The sequence below is a fragment of the Notolepis coatsorum genome, assembly GCF_963971535.1.
Source record: "Notolepis coatsorum genome assembly, chromosome: 14".
NCBI classification, from domain to species: Eukaryota; Metazoa; Chordata; class Actinopteri; order Aulopiformes; family Paralepididae; genus Notolepis; species Notolepis coatsorum.
The window spans coordinates 36,900,516-36,923,314 of NC_140178.1; the positions used below are offsets into that span (position 1 = coordinate 36,900,516).

Genomic DNA, 22,799 nt, shown 5'->3' on the forward strand with positions numbered 1-22,799 from the left:
CCATGTGAATATGGTCTTTGTTTTTCTCCTCATAGGGACAGTTTATTATATAATGCGGTAAACAGTGCTAAATTTAGATGAATGATTCATCACTTTTGGTTGCTCAGTGATCCAACACACAGATATAGTATCTGTTCTATTTCTATTCTGGATTTCCATGAAAAGCCTACACCTTCCTTTCTACTCAGTGTATTTCTATGAACAAATGGCGACGCTGTAATGTAAAGCAGTGCGGCACAGACGGCACACTGTGCCAAGCTTTGACCAAATATGTGACAAAGTACACACCCCAATTGTGCATCAGATTGCAACTTTATTTCGAATGTTCACACACCAGAACACCCGGTACTCTACCAACGACGTCCAAAAGCCCTCGACACGTTCCTGAGTGAAACACCCTCACATACTGATACTGATAACCTGAACGTCACTTCACTCTCTCTCTCCCTCTCTCACACTCACAGACACGACACAAACACATCCATTTTGATTGTTCAATGTACTAACATATTACTTTCTTCTTTATTTCTATATGATTTCTTGAACCGTGTGGAAGGAAATCAAGCCTTATGAGTATTGTGCTGAAAGTAACTAAGAACATGGACTCTTGTGTGCACCCTGAAACACTGCTCACTGGCGGGTTGTTTATTTCGTGGTCATAATGATTCACCCTGTTCAATATTCTTCAAGAGGAAATCTTGTGAGCGAATCAAAGGAGTGCTGATAATCACAAGACAAATTATAAAGGGGGATCTTCTCCTAAATACCATCAGTGCCCTGCAGGTACAAGCACAAAACAATGAACAGTAGTGTAGCTCTACGCTGGACAGAAATAACAAGAAATAACATCCAGACCTCTCCCCATGTTCACCCAAAACTCCACTAAAAAAACAACACAAAGCTTTTTAGACAGCTTTTCTAGACGAAAAAGATACATTTGTTGAAGCCTAAAACCCCAGTGCTGTTGGAGGTCCACAGATATAAAAGACGAATGAACATTTCTTCCCAACTCTCCAGCCTTGACGACTGCTGCCCCCTGTCTTATGTCTATGGTCACTGCAGCCTGTGGATCTTCAGGATCCGTCACCGAGCTTCGCGTCTTCTCACTCGCTCCCAGACATGTCGTCGTTGCTCGTCGCTCCGTTCATGGCCTCCACCCTGGCCAGCAGCAGTGGCAGGTTGATGGAAAGCCCTCCCGGAGATTCGTCTTCCGCGTCGGGTGGGTAGAAGCGCTTTGCATTGGACACAAAGTCCTCAGCTGCATCTAGGTATATAAGACGATCCTGGGGCAGGTTTGAGAGAGGGGAATCATATTAGTGGTATAAGACAAGGGAGATGACAACATAGAGAGAGAGAGGAGGAGACGTAGGGATATAAGACGAGGGAGATGACAACATAGAGAGAGAGGGGAGGCGTAGGGATATAAGACGAGGGAGATGACCACATAGAGAGAGGAGGAGACGTAGGGATATAAGACGAGGGAGATGACAACATAGAGAGAGGGGGAGGCGTAGGGATATAAGACGAGGGAGATGACCACATAGAGAGAGGGGGAGGCGTAGGGATATAAGACAAGGGAGATGACAACATAGAGAGAGGAGGAGACGTAGGGATATAAGATGAGGGAGATGACAACATAGAGAGAGAGGGGGAGGCGTAGGGATATAAGACGAGGGAGATGACAACATAGAGAGAGGGGGAGGCGTAGGGATATAAGACGAGGGAGATGACAACATAGAGAGAGAGGGGAGGCGTAGGGATATAAGACGAGGGAGATGACCACATAGAGAGAGAGGGAGAGGCGTAGGGATATAAGACGAGGGAGATGACCACATAGAGAGAGAGGGGGAGGCGTAGGGATATAAGACGAGGGAGATGACCACATAGAGAGAGGAGGAGACGTAGGGATATAAGACGAGGGAGATGACCACATAGAGAGAGGAGGAGACGTAGGGATATAAGACGAGGGAGATGACAATGACAACAGAGAGATAAAAATGAAACATGAACATCTTATCAGTACATGTGGGGGGGGGTCCTCAGGTTGGTCTCTCATGCTCTTATGTTATTTGTGGTGGTAGCAGGACACCATCTGAGCAGGACTGTGTATAATGCATGCAAGATATACCGGTAATAAATATGTCATTCTCTCAGTTTGGGAAATCTATTTGTGGTGGTGGACGTGTTCGATATTGCCGTTGGCCACCACAAATAAATCGACGTATGTGAAACGCTGGTCACGTGTAAGCACAATGGGTAAAGCATGACATCATAACCCTCATAAGTTCCCATTAGAGCCACCCATAAAATAACAAAAATGCGGTGCTTTTGATTAAAGAATCCGCCGGATGTTATGTTAATAGGGTTTCTTTTGACGAGATCTTGATCCTCACCAGGATGAAGAGGTATCTCTCGGGCGGAGGATCTTTGGAATCCCCGAAGAGGGAGGTCTCGTCGCTGAGGGTACTGAGGAGGGCGCGTGCTGCCCCGGCGTTACGCATGCGCTCTAAGGATGTGTTGGCATTCACCGTCAGTAGAGAATCCGCCTCTGCTATAAAACCTGCAAATCAATGAGTATCTGTTACCCCCTGTCTGGCTGTATATATCTATCTGCATACGTCTCTGTGTCTTTCTCTCTTTCAACTGGTCAGCCTCTCACCTAAATTCTCCAGGATTGTCCTCCATTTGTCCCTGACCTCCCGACGTGTATCTCTCATGGCCTCGATGTGCACACTCATACGGCGGTAGCCCTGTACAGAGAGACAAAGTCTTACACGTTTTCTTCCCCCTATTTAGCGTCACTTTATTGAAAGAAAGTTTCATTTTTAGCTTTGAAGTCAGATCTCCGTTTGACCAGTACATGAAAAATATTGGGTTCTCTGTGAAATTATCCACACTCTCCTTGTGTCTGATTCTGTCTCCACATCTCCCTCTCTTTCTCTCTGCTCTACCCTGCCTGCCCCTCTCCTTACCGTGGAGCCCTTGTACCCTGCCTGCCCCTCTCCTGACCGTGGAGCCCTTGTACCCTGCCTGCCCGCGTCTATTCTTTTACCAACGGATTTCCAGTTCCTGATTGGCCACTGACGTTTCTGGTTATGTGACATGTGCGCCAATCGCGTGACGCACCCATTTCCGCCTCGAACAGCAGCAAACTACCTAACGCCTAGTTTATCACTGGTTAAGCTTAGGCGACTCTTTCGAAGTTGGTTAAGGTTAGAGTTTGGAATCAGGGCTGGTGTTCTATCGCCCTGCTCTAAGACAAACTCTAACCTTAACCAACTTCGAAAGAGTGCCTAAGCTTAACCGGTGGCAGAACTTGCCGTCACACGATTGGCGCGACCAGAAACGTCAGTGGCCAATCAGAGCGCAGAACGCGAAACTGGAAATCCGTTGGTAAAAGTATTCAGGCTGCCTGCCCCTCTCCTTACCGTGGAGCCCTTGTACCCTGCCTGCCCCTCTCCTGACCGTGGAGCCCTTGTACCCTGCCTGCCCCTCTCCTTACCGTGGAGCCCTTGTACCCTGCCTGCCGCTCTCCTTACTGTGGAGCCCTTGTACCCTGCCTGCCCCTCTCCTGACCATGGAGCCCTTGTACCCTGCCTGCCCCTCTCCTGACCATGGAGCCCTTGTACCCTGCCTGCCCCTCTCCTTACCGTGGAGCCCATGCGCGTCTTTTGCCTGGCCTGGATGAGGTGGTGGAGGGTGCGGTCGTCCTCTCTCTCTGAGTGGCTCTGGTCGCCTGGCGTGCTCCACAGGTTGGTCTCCTGGTCACGCCGCTTCTTTTGCTCACGTTCAAAAAACTCCAGGGGGTCTTGGCTGTGTGGTACAGACAGATAGACGGACAGACAGGCAGATAGACACAGACAGACAGATGTTGGCGACACATACATTTACATTTAGTCATTTAGCTGACGCTTTTATCCAAAACGACTTACAAGTTATGTACAACAACTCTGGCAGCTAAGGGTAAGTAACGTTCGTCAAACATGTTGACTTGAGTGCTACAGACTTGAGTGCATATTAGCATAGTAGGTAATAATATAGGCAAGGTAGATTCCTTAGTAGCAGAGTGCATACTAGTGAAATTTATTTATTTATTTTCTTATTCTACTGTTGCATTCTTTGTAGTCGTCTCCTAAACGCTTCAAATGTAATTAGAAATGAGTGCATATTGGTTTGTGTGAGAGTTTGTATGTCTAGTGATTTCTGGCATATCTAAAGGTCCCCTTACGGAATCAAAGGCTGCTTCTCTTCTTTAACGACATCATCATCAGCAGTAACACAGCAGCAGCAGCAGAAGCGAGCGCAGAACCTCTTGAAAGCCGCCCCCATCTCCGACAAATAGAGGGCACAGGGAGGAACGTGTTCACGGGATGAAACGATCCAGGACTCTTTGGCTTGGGGTCCCGAGTCTTCAGAACGCAGGCCAGATGTTCCTCAAGCCGCTGAGGAACAGCCCGTGCATATGAAGACGTGTGACGAAGTGGGGTCCAGCGGTGGGTTAAAGCTAACATTGACCACTTTGCCTCTTCGTCTCCGCAGCCTCACCGTCCCCGGCTGTAGAAGCGGCCCTTGGGAGCAGCGGTGGGTTCCGCAGACGAGACCTTCTTCTTCACACCCTCGGAATTGTATTCCCAGGAATATCCATAAAAGAGCGCGTTTGCTGCCTCGTGGACACAAGATGGAAGAACAGCATGAGAAACAAACACGGTCCACCAGAATGTATCTGTGTCTAATCTGCTTTCACACTGGGGGAGAGAGAGAGAGAGAGTTTGACGCAGAAAAATCCCGACTGTGAGCAATTGAAGGCCACTGACCTCAAAACGGCCCCCCCTCTTTGCTTCTGGCTCCTGCTGCTGACCCAGGTCCGGAGAGGCCGAGAGACTGGAATCAGTTCGATCTCCAAGTCATGGGCCAGAGTCCTCTCTCTGGATCAGAGAAAAGAGACTCAGACAGAAGACAGCCAACGGGGATGTGCCTTCCCCTCTGCCTCACATAGACGACAAAGAGTACAGTTAGAAGCTCAGTCTCTATCGCCACAAAACACACTCACAGCCCCCGAAGAGAGTCACAACACAATCATGTGAGCCGGTCCATCTCTTGTCCTCGCTAGCTGTATCTATTGCCCCCCCGGCCTGGCACATGCCATGCTGCCTTCTTCTTCTCCTCCTCTATCAGGCCCATCGCACACAGCCTGTGCTGTGCTCATAGCGGACTTTATAGAACCGATGACGCTACCCATGCAAACACGGGGAGAACATGCAGACTCCACAAAGGGCCTCCCGCCAGGGGGTCAAACCCAGGACCTTGTTGCTACTACTGTCATAAGTGTGTCGTCTGCATAAAGATGATTTCTACAGGATGAGCCAGTGCTGCATGGCTGTTTTACAAGCGTGGATTGTCTCATTTGAACAAGGACTGGCAAGAGAATCAGACCAGTCAAAAAGGCTACTGTGCTGAAACACAGTATAAAACACAGTATAAAAAATACAGTAATTACCATGAGGGGGGTGACTTGCATCTGATATAGGGTCTGGTCACAAGATATTGTTCATGACATAAACACCCCCAGGATCTAACACAGGAATATAATGTAACATACTGATAAAAATAGAATAAAATGTGTTTATTATATTAACAATGTATCTATCTTTACTCTAAATCATGTTAGCAAAATCACTCAAATTCATCTATTGTATGTTTGTTTAGACACATCTTCCAGTGTTCCAAGATATAGACAGCAAAAGTAAGGACAGTGACATCACAGGTCAAGGATGAAACATTTTAAAGCTCTATATAATATTAAGCCTTTTTTCAAAAGCCCAATCTGTAATCCAAATGTAAACAAATTAGTAACCCCACAATAAATTAAAAATAGGAATCAAGGAGTGTTTCATTCTCTACTTGACATACGGTTTAATGCCAGACAACAGTTAAATATGACATTTCAATTGTATTTGCTGCATTTGTGGCTGTAAAATCTTTTTTCTTCTTTTTTGGCGATGTTTATAAACACTGGAGCTAATCAGACCTATGTTGTGGCTTGTGTTCAGAACATTCCAACAAGCTTATTTTCCAGCTACAAATAGATTCTGGATTGAAGCTTTAAATAGAATCAGCACTGGATACTTTTATTGATGGGTGCTGATATGTATGGGTAACGGGGTGAGAGTTTGGACATACAATTCACATTTCAAAAGAGAGTATAATCAAACTCTTCCATTTTATTAGATTTGAGTCTGGTTAAAGTTCCATAAAAATACACAACAGTTGAATTGGTCAGTATAAATGCAATGGCTTTAAGTAAACAGGTTTATATAGATAATCTGTAATTATGATGCAGAGATCTAGACACAATTTGAACATCAAAAATAAAAACATACAAACTAAATCTAAGCAACCTTTATATATACCTTTAACAAAAGGCATATAGCATTGGTATAGAAGTGTATATTTTGAAATAAGAAAAAGTTGGACATAATTCATTACAGTGAATAGAAGCATATCCATGTCGTCAATGATTGAATTGAGATGCATTCACTAAGTAAACAAACAAATTCTATAAGTAAATCTCAATGGCATTCAGCCGTGATCTTCATTTTTGGGGAAGGCAGACGCAGGTTGCGGCCAGAGGCGGCATCCAAAACAACTTGGGATTGCAACACAGAAAATCCTCCAAGGCATGTGGACATGTTATGGTGTGACATGCTTGTTGGATATGGTGCTTAAGAGCATTGAGCAACAGCTCCTTTGCGCCTCAATGTACAGAACCGAAAAGGCAACACGTTTCTCCCACGATTCAGTTTCAACATCATGATGTTCATCAACATGCATCACTGGTGCCAACAAGGTGCCGATTTAGCAACGAGAATAATAAATCAGATCTCCACGTGAAAGCAGCTTTACGGACTAAACTAAACAAACATGATGTGCTGTAATAGAAGGCAAAAATAAATAAAAACAGGTTACTGTCACATTAATATGCATGAAGTGAAGACTTGGGGAGTTGTAGGATTATTTTAATCAGTATAGCAAGCAACAACTTCTGACAGGAACCAACAAGCCCAGCTGAAGGTCACTTGAGGCTATTGGCACAAATGATAGATATTTTAGAAACTTTATAACTTCCTGATAGGTGACTAATGGCAAGAATTAATAAAAGGCCATCATCATAAACTGATAAGCTACAACTTCACACATTGGAGGTCGTATTTATGACTCAACTGGCGTTTTTATTACCATCAACCATTTTCGCCATCATGAAAACATTGTTATTTCCCAATTAACCTCGTTCATAATGACGACTTCTAAGTCCATGTGGCGAGAACTAGTAAATATGTGATTTCCGATATGCATGTGGTGAGATCACCAACAGAACAGGCGCAGTGAGATGGCAGCCTGCTGGTTTAATAGTGTTCAGTGGTCCTGGGAGATCCCAGAATCCATGTCCAGACGGTGTGTCTCCTTTACTTTAACCCTTTCACTACCACACTACAGACGGTTAACCTTTCACTAACACACTACAGATGGTTAACCGGCTAGTGTGGTAGTGAAAGGGTTAACCTTCTGTAGTGTGCTAGTGAACGGGTCAACCCTCTGTCGTGTGGCAGTGAATACTGAAGCTTCTGTATTGTGGCAGTTAACCATTTTTGGTAGAGTGGTAGTGAGAGGGTTAATGTTTGGATGCATTCCACCTTGGGGACAGACGAGGTAACGGATGTCAAACCAGAAACCACGCCACCGATCTTTAAAGTTCCATTTCTCACACGTTTCACATTTCAGTAGATCAGTGGGGTCTCCCTCTAGTGGTGGAAACAGGGGTGACATCGTCTTCACAGGAGAGAATGAATCTTCATTTAAAGTGTTTGTTGATGATGAGCTTATGAAGTGTGGTTTCTTCCGTCGCGCCGGAGCCCAACGTAAGACGGTGCAGCGGACAAAAAGAAATAAAGAAACAAATAATCTAATCTAAACTAAACACAATCAGCCAGTCAATGGCTAACATCACGTCCAGTAATAATAAGGCTCAGAAACCGACAGCTGCTCGGGGCAGTGAACTTACAGTCATGGCATTGCATCAATTTGTTTGTATCAAGCGAGAGAGAAAAGCCCCACGGTGAACATTATGTCTACCTTCGTCACATCTTCTTGGATCAGCAAAAGTCTCCCGTCATCCTGATTCAAGAAGACAGCTTGGCAGGTTTTGGACAACATTCTTATTGCACAGTGAGGGACACAGTGAAAAAAATATAGGTCTACATAAAAATATGGATGTGACTGTGCTTAAAAAAAACGCTGTCGCACGTCCTTTTACACTCTGAACTTGTATCTTCTTTTGATATCTTTGTTATATATCCCCTCTTAAGGTGCATCGCAAGGGCAATGCCCCCATTTTGGAGGGCCACCAATCTGCAGCCAATACCAATCCCCCCCAACTAGTTTTGGCACTATGGCTAGCAGGCATCTCTCCTGTCCCGATGTATGGCAGAGGTTTCGTATCCTAGCGGTAAGATACGCGCTTCTGTCGGGATGTGTGGCAGAGGTGTGAATCCTAGCGTTGGGAGGGACGCAGGTCACAGATGCGCTGCCGCAAGTGGGCCATGAACTCGAACATGGTGGCGGCCAGGCTCTGGTGGATGAGGTAGCGTGGGAGGCGGCCCTGAACACCAAACCAAACACAACAGGTTAATGTTACATGACGGCTTGGACACAGACCACTGCATCTAGTTCAAACATAACGGGAGGAGATACCTCCGAGAGGATTCAAACTACTGTGAAAACCTACAGTACCTTAAGGTCCGTGTTGAGGACCCAGATGAAGGTACAGACTGATGGGTTGCTGCTGGACTTGAGGACCACGAATCCTCCCGGACCGTTCTCACCCCTGGAGAAGAGAAGAGAGGAGAAAAGAGAGTAGAGGACAAGAGAAGAAAGAGAGGAGAGGTTCAGCAGAGGAGAGAGACCCATAGGAAAGGATCCAACTTAAGCACAATGGCACCCTTTATGAAATCAATACGTTTGATGAAGAAAATGTTGAATCCCATTTGGCGGGGGGATAGGGGTGTCTGGTGTTCAGTACTCAATACAAACAGAGATGATTACTTCCTTTAAATATTACTATTCTCCAAACGAAGACCTCAAAATAGCTAATTACTTGAATAACAGTGCAGTATTTTTTTTATCATTTTGGAATGAAACTCCTCCATTTGCATCCTTTCATTGGAGGCGTAGCGTAAGGAGGCCTAACCTGACGTAGCGACTGTGTGGAGGTTTGGCGTCATGGTCCACCGCCATGCCGGAAGAGAGGTATCGGTCTCGCTTGCGTTCCACACGCCGCACATTGACAAAGTCCCTGTAAGAAGGAGGGGGGGGGGGTGTTTAATATATTATTAATATATATACAAGACTTAAGAAAAAATATATAAAAAAATATAGGATAACTAACAGCGAAGGTATAAAATAGTATATGGACTATATTTATATAGGGGACCACTCAAGGGCTTCACAACATATGCCTCAAAACTTACCCATTCACTCACTCACACACCGATGGCGAAGACAGTCATGCAAGATGCCAACCAGCTTGTTGGGGTCAGTTAAGGGGTTAAGTGTGTCTTGCTCAAGGACACTTCATCATGAAGAGCCGGGATTGAACAGGGAACCTTCAAGATCACTATATATATATTCACATCCGTCTGTACATACCTGCATATAATCCTTTTTACATATCTGTATATACTATATCTACAGTATATCTGTACATATCCCTTACCTACTCTACTAGTTACGCTGCTGTCCAGAATGACAATCATAGTGTCTTTATACCTGTATCACTGTACATATTAATACTACACCTCTGTACATACATCTGATTAGCACTATTATTCAGTAGTACTAATTTATAATCAGTTTAATCACCTGCACATTGTATGGTAATATTGCACTTTGCGGTTACATTTGCACTCTGGTTGGATGCTTTTCATTGTGCTGTATAATGAGACAACCGCTCTACTGTACCTCCAGAGCTGCCACTGCACCCATATATAACTACTAGCGGGTTTATCATCACAACCCGCTATTACCACTGCTGACGTACCTGGCGGACACAACTCCACCCGCTGCGCCGGCAGAGACGTCATACGACACCAGGGTGTTGTCGTCCACTCTCTGTAGGATCTGAGGAGAAGAGTCGGTTACGGCTTTTGGCTGATGCAGGACAACAGTGATGTTAGCGAATAAATGAAGAAAGATGAGAACTCCAAGGAGGAGGAGCTGTGATCACCTGGCAGGCGGTGACGGTCTTGTTCCACTGGGGCATCTTCTCTGGCTGCAGAATCACCTCCTGATATACCAGCTCGGCGGGACACTGCATGAAGGCCTAAGGAAACACCAGGGACGTGGTAAACAACCGCTGTGCAAACTAATCAAGCTGCAATAGGGAGGTGTAGTGGTTACGTCCCGTGCGGTCCACCCCACTTGAAATTGCAATGTATTCTCAATGGACACATTTCAAAATGGTCTTGTTTAAAACAAATAAAGCATGAACATTGGCATGGTGTACCTTTCTGTGTGTATTCATCCACAATATATAGCTCAACATGAATAAATTTGCAAATTAACTCATTCAGCGCCAGTCACGATGATAGTCGGGTTAACTCGCCATCGCTTGAGCGCCAATCACGAGTATAGTCGGGTTTTAATCGTTATTTCTTTTATTAGCGATATCCATTCATTTGCATCCATCCAGCCTGATGTTATCGTTGGGAATGGGTCTGAGCTTGCAAAAGGGCAAATACCGCCGCCTATTGCACTCCATTGGGAATGGTGTAGTTTCTTTTCTGGGACGATCCGAGCCGTGAGGGCGGGGTTTAAATACTCAGGCGAGGTAGGCCTCAACAACGATGGCATGGAACAGTAACCCCGCCCGCCCGTCAGTGTGTAACGGTTGGTAATGAGGTACGGACCTCCACGAGCAGTATTTGGAATGGCGATCAGATAATTGGATTATTTCTTTTGCATTACATCAGATACAAGGTAAGAACACTATATATAAATTTGATCATTGATCTGATATTTATTTCTACCCCGATCGACTCTGTGTGTGTGTGTGTGGCTGTGTGCCATTGAGTGCAGGAGGGGACTGGGGGAGCCTTGCGCTACGAGGCTCTTTTCATTCTTGCACAAGGAAGGATAATAATGATGATCTAGTGTTGATTTCAGGAAGATTCGATAATCAGGCGAAAAATGCCGTGTTTAGTGTATTCCACTAAAGGGCTATTATCGCGTCTTTTCCTGGAATTACTAAGAATCACCAAAACTATATTCATATTCAAAACGGAAATGTACTGATGAAAAAACAATCTGTTTTGTACATGTTGACTGGAAGCAACTCACTGATAATCGACAGGTGTATTAGACCCATAGCTATAATTTTTTATTTCTTTTTTTTCCCCCTCCTTTTTCCGATTTTTCTCCCATCCCACTGTTAGTCGTTATGCCAATTCTCAACCCCCTTCCTGGTTGTTGCGCACTTTCCCCTACTATTGGTCCGAGAGGCCGGAGACTGTCTTTCCTCCGACGCATGTGCAGCCTGCCGGCATGTGCAGCCTGCCCGATATAGGTCTAGAACGCCAGCACTCGCAAATCTCGCAGTCCCCCCATTGATTAAAGTGGTGGCGTTCTAGACCTATATCGGGCATATCGCTCCGGCGCTGAATGAGTTAATCGCCAAAGTAGCCAAATTACAGCGTTTATGTTTTCATTCACTGAGAAACTACACAATGGCCATGCCGTGTGTTAGGCGACAGCACTGGTGTAGTTATTTTTTAACGACAAATTAAACAACCTTTTAACTAACTTTATTTCAACCAAAAATGCTTAAACAATAATGTTAGTGATAGAAGGGAACAAATTTTGTGCAAAAATGGAAAGCTTGCCAATGTTCATGAGGCAGAATTATTACAATAGCTGATAATACATTTTCCCAATGATAAATCCCTATAGGGGTGGACCACACGGGAAACTAAAGTGACGTCAGACTACACCTCCCTATACATCAGCTCGGGGAAGGGATAATACCAGGAAGTGTATTTTGTGTTTACTGCAGAACGGAGGGACTGAGAGACCCATGTTACTGACCAAACACTCTGTATCAGTGAAGGCTGTTGGAATGTACAGCTATTTAATATTTATTTTAACAAAAGAAAATACCACCTTTAGAGAAAATAAATCGTATTATTAGACTTATCTTATCTTTGATTTGATTTGATTTGAAGTCTTTATTTCGAACATGCAATGAATACAACAAACAATAACAAAAAAAGAAAAACAACTCAATCTGCATGTTCGAAAAGGAGTAGGAAGAAGTATACACTTATTTAATCCTACCCCTTTTCCACTACTCAAATGAGTGTACTATTTTAAACATAAAAAAAAAAAAAAAAAAAAAATGCAAAAAAAAAAAAAAAAACTATATATGTATAAAATAAAATAATATAGAAAACAAAATTAAAATGTAAACACCCGTGAATATCAAGTCCCTTCCTCATCCCTGTACCTTGTGAACATAATTTCCTTATACATCAGTTTGAATTGTCTCATGTTTGGACATTGCTTTAGCACCACATTTAGACTGTTCCACAGTTTCACTCCACATATTGAGATGCAGTGTTTTCTCATGGTAGTGCGTACGTTTAGCACCTTTAAATTGTGTTCTCCCCTCAGATTATAACCCCCCTCCCTATCAAAGAACAATTCTTGAATGTTTCTTGGAAGTGCATGACTTTTTGCTTTGCTTTTTATCTTTCTCTTTGCAATGATTGATTTTCATGTGCCATTTACAACAGCATCAGCCGATACCAGCTGATCCTTGAAAAGGCACGAGTCACACTTCAACACCACCCATTTAAGTTCCTTCAGAGCCTCAGTGATGTCAGCGGGTCACTCGTTTGAAAAAGGCCTTGTGATGTTACTTATGTCCTGATACCCACATACTGTATATCTGTAACTGGAGGAGTTGCTTTGTCACACCTGACAATATTCTAGCGTGGCTCTTGTTTTTTTTAATGCAACATACAAAGAATTAATCTATGTTCACATTGCAAGCCTTAGTGCTCAATTCAAATTATTGTATATTTATTTATTATTATTATTATTATTATTATTATTATTTATTATTATTATTATTATTATTATTATTATTATTATTATTATTATTATTATTATTATTATTATTATTATTATTATTATTATTATTATTATTATTATTATTATTATTATTATTATTATTATTATTATTATTATTATTATTATTATTATTATATTTTTTGTATGTGGCCAGTGTCAGATTCCAGTGTGAACTGGTCACAGTCCTGAACTGACCTGTATGCAGGAAAAAAACAATGACAAAGCTGTCACACGTGGTCGTATGGAAGTAAACATGGAGGCCACTGAAGTCAGCCTTTATGGTTTAATTTATAAGTTGATATGCAGTGGCGGTTTCGTGAGCAGATGATAATGAGGACGATGATGAGGAGAAAGAGACAAATATGATGTCGATATAAACGTCGATATGCTTTCAAACAGACATCCCCTCAACATTCGCTTGTACAGGAGTGTCACCCCAAATACTTATGAGGCATTAAACATCACTGTCCCTCCACTGACCACCTCCATCACAGCAGTCTTCCATGTTTGTATTCACCCAGTGACTCCCACCAGTGCAGAATTGTGACGAATTAATGTTTCCGATATGACTGTTCAGACTGAAGTCGCAATGCCAAAAATCAGACGTGTATCTGATTCAGGACTAGGGGTGTAACGGTACGTGAATTCGTCCCGCGAATTTACGGTACAGGCTTGGCGGTGCGGTACATGCAGCCATACGAAGAATACATCTCATACCACTAGGTGAAACTAGGGTTGCACATTTTACAAATATATGCTCAATATCTTTACTTTACACTGGCTTACATTGATCTTTAACGTTGAATATTAAGCTTGTATTGCCACATTTAGATGAATAAAGCGTTGAAGCTTGTAAACACACGCACGATGACAAGCACATAACAAATAAACAACGCATACTGACCCTCTGCACTGCATCCGTTTCTCCCCTCCCCCCTCCCCTGCCTTACTACAGGTGTCGGGTGTCCCTAAAACAAAACTATGAATTAATTATATCTAGTACCGTCAGGCGATTAAAACAATTAATCTAATTCATTACAGGATTTGTAATTAATCGCATTTTAATCGCAAAACCATTTTAGGCCTGATATTCTATATTCTATAATCATATTTCAAATTGCATGTGTCCGGATGGCAGAATTCAGTACTGTATCTACAAAACCTTCTGTTTAATCATCTTCCATTTATTCATTTAGATTTTTCAGGTCTGGTACATTTTAGCATGGTGTTATTCACAGTCAAAGATAAAAAAAAATTGAATTGATATTCTCATTTGGTTCATTACAATTTACTCAAGCCTAGTAACAGACACAGTATTTCTGACATTGGGAATACATTCCCTGAGATCCATAGATGTCCCTAGAATCAGATACCAAGAACATGCAAATGGACCATATTAAAAAAAAGTCTGTAAATGTGTATTCTACGTTCTTATGGAATGAATGAGATAAAAAAATTAAAGAAATAATTAATTTTGAGTTAATTTTCATAACGCGATCATTTGCTGTGTAATTAATTAATCGAATTAACGTGATAAACTGACAGCCCTAATTATATCATGTTTGTAACACAGCAGGGTCATTACAATTTTACATTTTCGTTCGTTTTCTTGTTCGCCCAATAATGTTAACCAATGGAAAGACACACACCAAGTTGGTGTGTCACCAACACACACACTGACTTTCTCCGCGGATTTTCTCAGTCACCGCTGATAAAAAAAAAAGGCACTACATACTTTTGGACTGATCATCTGAGTTCCTCTCCAGTTGCTGCTACTATGTTTAAATCCAAAATATTGATAAATCCTCTGCCATTGTTGTGTAACATGTCATCTGTTCTCTAGTCTTGTTCAGTCTCGGCTTCACATGAAGTTAAATCCTCTCTACAAGTGAAACAGTATCACTGACTACCACGGCAAGCCTATAGAATATCATTATATTTAATAATAATTATTATAATATTAATTATAAATAGATAATAATAATTATAAATATATTTTTCCTGTTGTACCGAAACCGTGACACCAATACCGAGGTACGTACCGAACCGTGGCTTCTGTGTACCGTTACACCCCTATTCAGGACCATATATGAAAGTGGCACAAATCAGAATTAAAAAGATCAGATTCCATGTGATTTGTGCTGTTCACACTTATGAAAAGAAACCGGATCTGAGTCACATATGAGCCACTTTCTCCTGCAGTCTGAACGTATCAGAAAAGACTACTTTCACACTTAACTAATGTAACAATGACACTGAAAGGGACTATTGTACCTTAAGAATGAAGGTCTTTCCGTGGAAGGGGATCTCCAGAGTGTACACAGAGTCTCCCATGTCCTGAGGGGAAATTAAAAACAATGTACAGGTTTGTTTCCATCACCACGGGTGTGATCAGGTCAGTTTCACTTCAACTTCATTCCAAGGAGAATGTAAACTGAAACTGCAAGTCATTGACAAAACAATAGTGAATTCATTATCATTAAGAACATTTTAATGGTAGATGACACCCCCCCCCCCTCCCATTTTCAAATCAATCAATGACCTGAATTGACTGTATTGCCAGTAAACTGACTGCTGTGAACTCTGAGATATTTAGCAAAAACACCAAAATAAAACACTCACATTGTTCTTTTCAAACTTCCAGTTCTCCTCCTGGGCGAGGATTTGTTCCATCACAGACGTGGCCTCGCGGCCCTGTCTGACATATTCCTTCTCCTGGGGAGGGAGATCAACAGAGTCAGCAAAAGCTTGAGAACAGAGGCAGGACACAGGAGAGTCGCTGCGCCCTGGCCCCTACCAAGCAGAGCCTGGGCACCTGGCCCCTACCAAGCAGAGCCTGGGCACCTAGCCCCTACCAAACAGAGCCTGGGCACAGGAGAGTCGCTGCGCCCTGGCCCCTACCAAACAGAGCCTGGGCACCTGGCCCCTACCAAACAGAGCCTGGGCACAAGAGTCGCTGTGCCCTGGCCCCTACCAAACAGAGCCTGGGCACCTGGCCCCTACCAAACAGAGCCTGGGCACAGGAGCGTTAAAAGAACAGGGCCCGTATTTGTCATCATCTCAAGAGTAGGAAATCAGTCCAGGCCACCCCACAATTGAGTGGCACAAAAGTGGCATAGGAGCAAAAGCATTTAATGAACATTATTAACACATTGGACGCCAGACCCGAGTATAGTCGGGTTAACTCGCCGACGCTTGGCGGCCAATCACGAGTAGTCAGGTTTTAATCGTCATTTCTTTTATTAGCGCGATATCCATTCATTTTCATCCATCCAACCTGATGTTATCGTGGGGAATGGGTCTGAGCTCGCAAAAGGGCAAATACCGCCGCCTATCGTCTCCCGGATGGTATTGCACATCATTGGATTGGGCTGGGATTGTGCATCAAAAAAAATAAAGTCCGGTCCAGGTTTTCCTTCTCGGGCATGCAGTATCATTATACCACATTGACTGAGGACACTCTGACCAGCGTGGATTATGTATTTTGGATATATAACGTTGGATCAATAAACGCGATCAATATTTGGAATGGCGATCAGGAATTGGATTAATCTTTTTACAGGACATCAGATGTGAGGTAAGGACTCTATGTTACCAATCTTGGGTTAATCAGATGTTTCTTTCACAGCGATCACAATGTGTCTGTGTGCGTGTGTGTGTGTGCGTGCCGTTGGCGCCGACCAATGCACGGATAAGCGATTTTTCAGCCTGCTTCTGTATCGTGCATGAGGACACATACTATCGATAATCAAGAGTTTATTTGAAAACGTGTGAAAGTGTTTTGTGTATTCCACTAAAGGGCTATTATCGCGTCTTTCTCTGGAATTACTAGAAATCACCAAAACTATACTCGTATTCAAAACGGTATAAAACGGAAATGTACTGTATTCAAAGTGGTATAAAACGGAAATGTACTGATGAAAAAACAATCCGTTTTGTACATGTTGACTGCAAGCAACTCATTCATAAGCGACGGGTGTATTAGACCCATAGCCATAATTTAAGATATATTTTAAGCACTCGCAAATCTCCCCGTCCTCCCATTGATTAAAGCGGTGGCCATCTAGACCTATATTCGCCATATAGCTCCGGCGCTGAATGTGTTAACTAGGAAAGAAAAATCTCCTTTAAGTATTTAAAGCTGCGCCGGGTAGTTTTGAGAAGAAATAATGACCTCTACAAGAACTACTTGGTTGAATATTGTTTATAAACCCAAAGAATTACCCTTTGAAACAAAGTTCAGCTGAGCTAGGACACAACATGAGGGCTCTACAGAGGGTCATGGTTCTGAAGAACAGAGCTAGGACACAACATGAGGGCTCTACAGAGGGTCATGGTTCTGAAGAACAGAGCTAGGACACAACATGAGGGCTCTACAGAGGGTCATGGTTCAAGGGAACAGAGCTAGGACACAACATGAGGGCTCTATAGAGGGTCATGGTTCTGAAGAACAGAGCTAGGACACAACATGAGGGCTCTATAGAGGGTCATGGTTCTGAAGAACAGAGCTAGGACACTACATGAGGGCTCTACAGAGGGTCATGGTTCTAAAGAACAGAGCTAGGACACAACATGAGGGCTCTACAGAGGGTCATGGTTCAAGGGAACAGAGCTAGGACACAACATGAGGGCTCTATAGAGGGTCATGGTTCTGAAGAACAGAGCTAGGACACTACATGAGGGCTCTACAGAGGGTCATGGTTCTGAAGAACAGAGCTAGGACACAACATGAGGGCTCTACAGAGGGTCATGGTTCTGAAGAACAGAGCTAGGACACAACATGAGGGCTCTACAGAGGGTCATGGTTCTGAAGAACAGAGCTAGGACACAACATGAGGGCTCTACAGAGGGTCATGGTTCAAGGGAACAGAGCTAGGACACAACATGAGTGCTCTACAGAGGGATATAGTACCTGGACAGTGACCGCTCTACGACCTAGACCCTCCTCATCCAGATCCTCCTCGGAGCCTGTGGAAGCGGGGTAGGTTCAGAGTGAGGACACGTTACATGTGGACATGAAGCATGGAGACTTGTCAGAGTGAGGGAGGTAGAGACAGAGTGAGGGAGGTAGAGACAGAGTGAAGGAGGTAGAGACAGAGTGAGGGAGGTAGAGACAGTGAGGGAGGTAGAGACAGAGTGAGGGAGGTAGAGACAGCAGACAGATGTCTCTGGGACAGCAGCTACCTGCGAGGGACTCGGGTGGCGAGTAGAATTGCCCATCTGATACGGCGGACCGGGGGTAGATCATGGGGGCACGTTCACAGGCGGCATGCACAGCCGCGAGATACGCTGTGGGCCAAAAGGGCAAAGGTCAGACAATAATAACCCGTTTGGATGTTTGAGAAGAATAACACACATGCGTGTGACTGGTCCGTGGTCTGTGTCTAGTTAGCTTGTTTCATTGCTGCAACACACGCATTGAGTCATTAGTTCAGGAAAATGGCCTAATGTGACTTCAGATAAAGAAAGGTGTACCTGTTGGGAGGGATCAACCTATCCGTAAACAGTTGCCAATGAAGTGAAATGTAGGACTTAGCGCTACATCAGCTGATTGTCAAAATGTTCAGAACAATGTTATTTTCCGTCATCGACTAAAAACACCCTCTTAAATCAATAAAAAAATATTAAAAAATAACTGTCTTTTACTACACCTTTTCCAAAGCAAAATTCAAGCACTTTTCAAGCTTTTTCAAGGTGCATTTTCAAGCTTTTCCAGCATCTTATGCGGCTGTGGTAAATAAAATATTTACTCAAAATGATCATTTTACTTCTTCCATCACATTAAATCAGATGTTATTGTGCTATAAACAACAAAAATGATGTAGGTAGACTTGGCATCCTATATAACCTGGCTGAGCCAATATGAAACAATCACTCAAATAATCACCAGATACAACAGTCTTTGAGGTAGGCAGTCAATCAGCTCATTGAGCCTTAAAATGTATACAAAATCAAATCAACCTAGGATTTTTATATAACCCCCCACAGTGGTGTGTTCAGTTGGTACGTCCCAGCAGGGACCAGGATGTAAGCTATATGATGCCCACTCTCAAAGAGCACCTACGGGAGACTGCAATTCGAAACTGGCCCCTGTAAATGTCCTAACCCAACCGCGTACCCAATAATACACAAGACCCTCTTCTTGGGACCAAGTAAGGTTTCGTCGATATTCCAATGTACAGTTCCCCCCCCCCCCCCCCGCCTACACAACCCCCCTCCCCACCCCACCCACCCAACCACCTCCAATGTACGGTGTACTAGGGGTGGGACGATACATCGATCCAGATCGATACATCGATGTAATTATCAACGATCGAATCGGATCGATGCGATTTAATAAGATCGATTCATATCGATACTCTTATTTTGAAAATCCTGTGGCGAGTCTCATAACTGATTGTGTTAAATGGGCATATGATATCATCTCATATCGATCGCAGGCACCTGAATCTAATCGTATCGTATTGTATCGTGAGAGACTTTGTGATATCGGCAAATATCGTATCATTGTCCAAAGAATCGATATCGTATCGTATCGTGATGAAACTGGTGATTCCCACCCCTACGGTGTACGGTCTCTCTCCCCCCCCCCACCCCCCCACCTATGCTTAATGTCTGAGGAAGTTGACGGAAGGCTTCTTTTCCTCTGCAAAAGCATGCAATTGGTCCACTGATGGATACATCTTGATATTTCTCTAATCTAGTGTGTTCATTAGATGGGTGAAATCCTCTTTCAGTGCCTCTGTGCCCGTTTTCTGTTCTTCTTCTTCTTCTTCTTTTTTTCCGGCAGTGTAAACGCAACATGGCGTATTACTGCCCTCCTCAGTTCTATACCATGCCCACAATTGAGAAAAACTTAAATACGCCTACAAAAGTGGTAAGGCAAAAGTGGTAAGGCTCCAGGAAGAGACGGTTTCCCATCAGAAATGTACCTTTCTTGTTGGGACATAATTGGCCCCTTATTACTAAATATGATCTTATACTCAGTCAAGGAGGGGAACTTCCATAAAACCGACAATATTGCACTCATAACAGTCCTCCTTAAAAAAGACAAAGACCCCAACGAGTGCGGTAGTTATAGACCTGTAAGCCTCCTCGGAACAGATATCAAACTGTACTCTAAGGTATTAGCCATCAGATTACAAAAGCATATGACGTCTTTAGTTCACCCGGACCAAACTGGCTTCATAGGAGGCCGCCTGATCACTGAGAACATAAGACGTATACTGCACGTACTTGATGCCGACAAAGAGGACACCATACCTAAGGCGATACTGTCCCTGGATGCTATGAAGGCCTTTGACAGGCTGGAATGGTCGTATCTGTGGGCAGTGCTAGAAAGGATGGGGTTAGGAAAAGGATTCATCGATATGATTAAAGTATTATACAAAGACCCATCGGCCATGATTATAACAGGCACAATCATATCTGAAATATTTCCGGTATCACGCTCTGCCAGACAGGGTTGTCCTCTTAGTCCCGGTCTGTTCAATCTATCATTAGAGCCGTTAGCACAATATATAAGACAATCCCAATCCATAGAACCTATCGTAATCAAGGGCACACAACAAAAAATTTGTCTATATGCGGACGATGTAATATTGTTCATGAAAAACCCCAACACCACATTGCCTCATCTGCTCAAGTTGATTGAGGACTTTGGTGATTTATCGGGATTTAAGATAAATTGGCCGAAGTCGGCTTTCCTTCCACTTAACACCCCTGCAAAAAAAGATACAACCCTCCCAGGACAGATACCGATGGTAAAACATTTCAGATGTTTGGGAGTGGAAATATTCCCTACCATAAGACAAACGGTGAAGCACAACTACACAAAAATCCAAAACAAAATCAAAGACGACCTTGATAGATGGGCAAAACTTAAGAACACAGTACAAGCACGGATATCAATAGTTAAGATGGATGTACTACCTAAAATCAACTTCTTCTGTTCAATGCTACCGTTACCCCCTCCAGAGGGTTACTGGAAAAGATTACACTCCTCCACATACAAATTTATTTGGAATAACAAACCACCACGTATAAAAAGATCCACCGCACAGAGAAATAAAGCAGATGGTGGCATGGCATTTCCAGATTTTTTCCTATATTTTAAGGCGTACTCATTAAGTCCATTGACAACATGGTTTGACTCCCAAGCATTAGCATCTTGGAGGAAAATAGAAGAAAACATAGTAGCCCCACATAAACTGAAGGACATAGCATACACTAAACTACCAATCAAGCACTGTGAACGAAAATTTGGCCCCATAATTACTCATGCGATCCGGATATGGCGTGAATCACAAAAAAAAAATCCTAACCCACAAGAATGGCACAACCATACTCCCTTATTCAATAACAATGCTCTCTTAATTGGAAAACGACCTATAAGATTCCCTATATGGGAAGAGCAAGGCATACACTCATTAGGGGATATTTTTAACAAACAGGGTTTTTGTAGTGATAAAGAAATACGCAAAAAATTTAATCTCACCAAGTCCACATGGCTTTTTCACAAACAGTTAGAGCTATGTTTGAAGTCTCACGGTGTTCCATTAGACAGACCAATTGAACACCACAGATACCACAAATTCTTCTACTCAAGAGAGACATCGAGAGGTTTTGTTTCAGAATTTTATCATCAATTACTAACGTCCTCGTATGAAACCCTCCAACTTGACTCTGTCTGGAGGAGGGATATACCAGACCTGGAAAATGACTTTGATTGGCAAGGAGCCTGGGCAAATGTCCGACTTACATCAAGGAACCCGGATCATCAACAAATCAATCTTAACTATATTCACAGGACATACTTGACTCCTATAAGACTGTGCCGAATGGGGCTCAAACAAGATTCCAAATGCACCCAATGTACAAATGGGGACGAAGGGACATTTATGCACATGTATTGGGACTGCTCACCAGTTAAGGCATTCTGGAAAGATGTGACCCAACAAATATCAAAACTCGTATCTTGGAATATACCTGTACACCCCTCGGTATTGCTGTTGAATGATGTTTTTGAGTTTGCAGTGAATCCACAGCTAAAGAGATTGGTTTTATCGGGTATCACAGTAGCCAAAAAGCTGATCGCATCACGCTGGTTTCAACCGGAAAAAATGTGCCGTAAAGTTTGGTTTCTTACATATCTCGATGTAATTTACCATGAAATATCTACAGCAAGAATTCTGGGTCTCAATGAATCCAAAATGTCAATGTGGTTAGAAGTGGTGGAGAGAATAAAAGCTAGCTTATAATGGTAGTGTCTGGTTAGGTGCGAGGGATAGTGGAGGTACTTCTCAAGGTGGGGTCCGGGAGGGGGGGGTTCGAGCTGAGCATATGTATGTAGGGTTTTTTTTTTAGATAACAGGTATTATGGGTATATCTTATATAAAACAACTAACCAAAATGTGATCTCATTGGATGTGCCCTGACAATTAATGCTTGTATATCTTATCGTGTGTTGTCATGTTTGTTTATATGTTTGTTTTAAAAAAGAATAAAAAAATAAAATACAAAAAATACGCCTACAAAAGAATAAATAATAATAATAATAAATAAAATAACATTATATCCTCTGGTACAACTCTGCCTTTTGCAGAAATGTCAGCACT

General features: G+C 43.0%; 2 protein-coding genes across 4 annotated transcripts in view; both read right to left on the reverse strand.

Annotated features, from left to right (window-relative positions):
• Nucleotides 1-359: 359 nt before the first annotated feature.
• Nucleotides 360-5,171, reverse strand: LOC311241134 (melanoregulin). 2 transcript variants are annotated; one of them, XM_084329847.1, is made up of 6 exons: nucleotides 4,815-5,171; nucleotides 4,229-4,660; nucleotides 3,651-3,813; nucleotides 2,660-2,750; nucleotides 2,394-2,560; nucleotides 360-1,283 (listed from the first exon to the last, which is right to left on the reverse strand). In XM_084329847.1, the coding sequence occupies exons 2-6, from the start codon at nucleotides 4,327-4,329 to the stop codon at nucleotides 1,104-1,106; spliced, it is 702 nt and encodes a 233-aa protein (XP_084185973.1). In that variant the 5' UTR covers nucleotides 4,330-4,660; nucleotides 4,815-5,171; the 3' UTR covers nucleotides 360-1,103. The 2 variants fall into 2 exon arrangements, with proteins under 2 accessions (XP_084185973.1, XP_084185974.1); XM_084329848.1 differs by having other exon boundaries at nucleotides 4,229-4,664.
• Nucleotides 5,172-7,000: 1,829 nt separating this feature from the next.
• Nucleotides 7,001-22,799, reverse strand: part of stard3 (StAR related lipid transfer domain containing 3) — a 37,078-nt gene continuing 21,279 nt past the window's right edge. For both annotated transcript variants that reach the window (XM_084329846.1, XM_084329845.1), the window contains exons 7-15: nucleotides 18,367-18,471; nucleotides 18,095-18,150; nucleotides 15,805-15,897; nucleotides 15,457-15,519; nucleotides 10,280-10,375; nucleotides 10,094-10,173; nucleotides 9,245-9,349; nucleotides 8,788-8,881; nucleotides 7,001-8,656 (exon numbers count right to left, since the gene is read on the reverse strand). In XM_084329846.1, coding sequence (XP_084185972.1) covers nucleotides 8,549-8,656; nucleotides 8,788-8,881; nucleotides 9,245-9,349; nucleotides 10,094-10,173; nucleotides 10,280-10,375; nucleotides 15,457-15,519; nucleotides 15,805-15,897; nucleotides 18,095-18,150; nucleotides 18,367-18,471 — 800 coding nt within the window. In that variant the 3' untranslated portion in view covers nucleotides 7,001-8,548. The remainder of the gene's footprint in view (nucleotides 8,657-8,787; nucleotides 8,882-9,244; nucleotides 9,350-10,093; nucleotides 10,174-10,279; nucleotides 10,376-15,456; nucleotides 15,520-15,804; nucleotides 15,898-18,094; nucleotides 18,151-18,366; nucleotides 18,472-22,799) is intronic.